Source organism: Haematobia irritans, chromosome 5 (assembly GCF_050003625.1).
Source record: "Haematobia irritans isolate KBUSLIRL chromosome 5, ASM5000362v1, whole genome shotgun sequence".
NCBI lineage: Eukaryota > Metazoa > Arthropoda > Insecta > Diptera > Muscidae > Haematobia > Haematobia irritans.
In genome coordinates, this window is record NC_134401.1 from 5,652,152 (window position 1) to 5,657,171 (window position 5,020).

The following is a 5,020-nucleotide window of genomic DNA, read 5'->3' on the forward strand; positions in this document are numbered from 1 at the left end:
GATTTGGCTTGCGGAGCCTCAAAGTGAAGCAAATTTCATACGATCCGGTTGAAATTTGGAACATGGTGTTAGTATATGGTCTCTAACAACCATGTGAGAATTGTTCCATATCGGTCCATAATTATATATAGCCCCCATATAAACCGTTATCCAGATTTGACCTCCGGAGCCGATCCCCAATCACACAAAAATTGGTCCATATCGGTTCATAGTCATGGTTGCCACTCGTGTCAAAACTAATCTACCAAAAGTTTATTTTTATAGAAAATTTTGTCAAATGTTTATTTCTATAGAAAATTTTGTCAAAATTTGATTTCTATAAAAAATTTTGTCAACATTTTATTTCTATTTTTGTCAAAATTTTATTTCTATTGAAAATTTTGTCAAAATTTTATATCTATAGAAAATTTTGTCCTAATTTAATTTCTATAGAAAATTTTGTCCAAATTTTATTTCTATAGAAAATTTTGTCCAAATTTTATTGCCATAAAAAAATTTGTCCAAATTTTATTTCTACAGAAAACTTTGTCCGAATTTTATTTCTATAGAAAATTTTGTCAAAATTTTATTTCTGTGGAAAATTTTGTCAAATGTTTATTTCTATAGAATATTTTGTTAAAAATTTTTTCTATAGAAAATTTTGTGAAAATTTTATTTCTATAGAAAAATTTGTCTAAATTTTATTTTTATAGAAAATTTTGTCAAAATTTTATTTCTCTGGAAAATTTTGTCAAATGTTTTTTTCTATAGAATATTTTGTTAAAATTTTGTTTCTATTGAAAATTTTGTCAAAATTTTATTTCTATAGAAATTTTTGTCAAAATTTTATTTCTATAGAAAATTTTGTCCAAATTGTATTTCTATAGAAAATTTTGTCCGAATTTCTATAGAAAATTTTGTCAAAATTTTATTTCTATGGAAAATTTTGTCAAATGTTTATTTCTAGAGAATATTTTATCTTAATTTTTTTCTATAGAAAATTTTGTCAAAACTTTATTTCTATAGAGAATTTTGTCAAAATTTTATTTCTATAGAAATTTTTGTCAAAATTTTATTTCTATTGAAAATTTTGTCAAAATTTTATTTCTATTGAAAATTTTGTCAAAATTTTATATCTATAGAAAATTTTGTCCTAATTTTATTTCTATAGAAAATTTTGTCCAAATTTTATTGCCATAAAAAAATTTGTCCAAATTTTATTGCCATAAAAAAAATTGTCCAAATTTTATTTCTACAGAAAACTTTGTCCGAATTTTATTTCTATAGAAAATTTTGTCAAAATTTTATTTCTGTGGAAAATTTTGTCAAATGTTTATTTCTATAGAATATTTTGTCAAATTTTTTTTTCTATAGAAAATTTTGTGAAAATTTTATTTCTATAGAAAAATTTGTCTAAATTTTATTTTTATAGAAAATTTTGTCAAAATTTTATTTCTCTGGAAAATTTTGTCAAATGTTTATTTCTATAGAATATTTTGTTAAAATTTTGTTTCTATTGAAAATTTTGTCAAAATTTTATTTCTATAGAAATTTTTGTCAAAATTTTATTTCTATAGAAAATTTTGTCCAAATTGTATTTCTATAGAAAATTTTGTCCGAATTTTATTTCTATAGAAAATTTTGTCAAAATTTTATTTCTATGGAAAATTTTGTCAAATGTTTATTTCTAGAGAATATTTTGTCTAAATTTTTTTTCTATAGAAAATTTTGTCAAAATTTTATTTCTATTGAGAATTTTGTCAAAATTTTATTCCTATAGAAAATTTTGTCAAAATTTTATGTCTACAAAAAATGTAGTCAAAATTTTCTTTCATAGAAAATGTTATTTTTATAGAAAATTTTGTCAAAATTTTATTTCTATAGAAAAGTTTGTCAAAATTTTATTTTTATAGAAAATGTTGTCCTTATTTTATTTCTATAGAAAATGTTGTTCAAATTTTATTTCTATAGAAAATTTTGTTAAAATTTTATTTCTATAGAGAATTTTGTCAAAATTTTATTTCTATAGAAAATTTTGTCAAAATTTTATTTCTATAGAGAATTTTGTCAAAATTTTATTTCTATAGAAATTTTTGTCAAAATTTTATTTCTATTGAAAATTTTGTCAAAATTTCGATTCTATTGAAAATTTTGTCAAAATTTTATTTCTATTGAAAATTTTGTCAAAATTTTATATCTATAGAAAATTTTGTCCTAATTTTATTTCTATAGAAAATTTTGTCCAAATTTTATTTTTATAGAAAATTTTGTCCAAATTTTATTGCCATAAAAAAATTTGTCCAAATTTTATTTCTACAGAAAACTTTGTCCGAATTTTATTTCTATAGAAAATTTTGTCAAAATTTTATTTCTGTGGAAAATTTTGTCAAATGTTTATTTCTATAGAATATTTTGTCAAATTTTTTTTCTATAGAAAATTTTGTGAAAATTTTATTTCTATAGAAAATTTTGTCCAATTTTTATTTCTATAGAAAATTTTGTCGAAATTTTGTTTCTATAGAAAATTTTGTCCAAATTTTATTTCTATAGAAACATTTGTCCAAATTTTATATCTATAGAAAATTTTGTCCGAATTTTATTTCTATAGAAAATTTTGTCAAAATTTTGTTTCTATGGAAAATTTTGTCCAAATGTTTATTTCTACAGAATATTTTGTAAAATATTCATTTCTATAGAAAATTTTGTCCGAATTTTATTTCTATAGAAAATTTTGTCAAAATTTTATTTCTATGGAAAATTTTGTCAAATGTTTATTTCTATAGAAGTTTGGAACGTGGTGTTAGTATATTGCCGCTAACAACCATACCAAAATTGATCCATATAAGTCTGTAGTTAGGTTAGGTTAAAGTGGCACCCCGATTAAGTTTCAGACTCACTTGTTATATATTGTTATATGCCCGATCCCCAATCACACGAAAATTGGTCCATATCGGTTCATAATCATGGTTGCCACTCGTGCCAAAAATAATCTACCAAAATTTTATTTCTATAGAGAATTCTGTCAAAATTTTATTTCTTAGAAAATTTTGCCAAAATTTTATTTCTATACAAAATTTTGTCAAAATTGTATTTCTATAAAAAATTTTGTCAAAATTTTATTTCTATAGAAAATTGTGTCAAAATTTTATTTCTATAGAAAATTGTGTCAAAATTTTATTTCTATAGAAAATTTTGCCAAAATTTTATTTCTATAGAAAATTTTGTTAAAATTTTATTTCTACAATAAATTTTGTCAAACTGAATTATATACGCATTTAGTCGGTCTTTATTAATTTAAAATATACCACGTATGGACTTACTTACAATTTAGAAGACGGTGTTAAGAGGTTTTAAGATACCTTGCCATCGGCAAGCGTTACCGCCCAAGTAATTCGATTGTGGATGGCAGTGTTTAGAGGAAGTTTCTACGCAATCCATGGTGGAGGGTACATAATCTTCGGCCTTGCCGAACTTACGGCCGTATATTAATAAATTCAATCGGTTTCTTCATTTTTTGCACTAAATGTAAAACATGAATCTTCAAAATTTGCATCTTACCGGGAAATTTTCCATTAAGTAAAGCAAAATATTTTTTGATTCAAAGAAATTTAAAATAACTTAGATGTTGAAGTTTTGAAGCTATAACTGATTTTAATTCAGAATATTGGTTCATGTATGGGTCCTGGTTTTGATTCGCTAGTGAAATGGTTAAATTAAAATACCAATCACGAACGATTTTAATTGATTGATTTTCAAAGTGATCATATGCAATACAAAGCGATTCTCATTTAATAATTAAAATTGATACGGAAATATTTAAAATAATTGCCGAGCATGAGCATTTATTTCAATCCTCGTGTTATGGTCTGGTTAATATAAATTGTCTTTTATTGTTGTGGAAAATAATTAATTTTTAAATACAAAAATGAAATATGTACAAAGTTGAAATATAAAAACCGAGTCTCAGTTACAGAAATAAATTTGCAAATAAATGTTAATATGTGTTCCTCTACTTGAGCTTTAACATGATGTTTAAATATATATTAATAATAGCATTATCGCTGGACACTATTTGGAGAATACAGGTAAATAATAGTTTTTTTTGTTTTTTGTTTTTTTTTTTTTTTGTGAGAAAGAAGAACCATTTTTATTGAAATTATGCCATCCATATTATAGACTGCTCGCAGATCTTTTAACCTTGAATTGCATAGAATTATCTGCAGTAACTTTAGTTCACCCCTTAAATATGCGCATTGCTCTTTGAAGAAATTGGCCACCAATCGTTTTGCTACTGGTCTCAATTTAATGTTGGAGCGCCCATTATTGACCAATGCTGAGGTGGATATTGAGATACGATATAAGTTAACTAAATTTCGTCGTACTGTAACCTTTTGGAAGGGTAAACTGAATATATGCAATACACTGGAGCAAATAGCATTAATACCCATAGTAAGGAAATTATTCATGGAAGTGATACGTTCCAGTAATATGCCCTATGCATGTCCCATTGAAGGAGTACGTTTGTATCATATAAATCTGCTTCATATATCATACATATGTTATATGTTTTTTTATTTTGTTTTTAATATAGAACATACTGTACAATTTATCTGACTTTTTGGTAACTGAAGAGATAATCCCACCATATGCACCAATTATGAATTTCAACTATACCCTGACATTCTACGATAACCATACCGTATTTGCTATTCACCAAACCCAAGGTTCTACTACACCAAGAGAAAAGAAACCAATTAAATTGTCATTGTAACTTATCATTTTTTTTTTGTGTTTTTAAATAAATTTTGATTTATACTCTATAAATGGGTAAATAAGTGTAAAAACAAGTATATATGGTCGTAAGTTCTGCCAGACCGAATCTTATGTACCCTCCACCATGGTTAGGTTAGGGTAGGTGGCAGCCCGATGTATCAGGCTTACTTAGGCTTTTCAGTCCATTGTGATACCACATTGGTGAACTTCTCTCTTATCACTGAGTGCTGCCCGATTCCATGTTAAGCCAATGACAAGGGACCTCCTT

General features: G+C 24.6%; 1 protein-coding gene across 1 annotated transcript; it reads left to right on the plus strand.

The window, feature by feature from the left end:
* The first annotated feature begins 4,004 nt into the window (after positions 1-4,004).
* Positions 4,005-4,750, plus strand: LOC142239491 (uncharacterized). The gene is made up of 3 exons (XM_075311286.1): positions 4,005-4,064; positions 4,156-4,494; positions 4,571-4,750. Exons 1-3 carry the CDS (start codon positions 4,005-4,007, stop codon positions 4,748-4,750), a joined length of 579 nt encoding a protein of 192 aa, XP_075167401.1.
* The last annotated feature ends 270 nt before the right edge of the window (positions 4,751-5,020 follow it).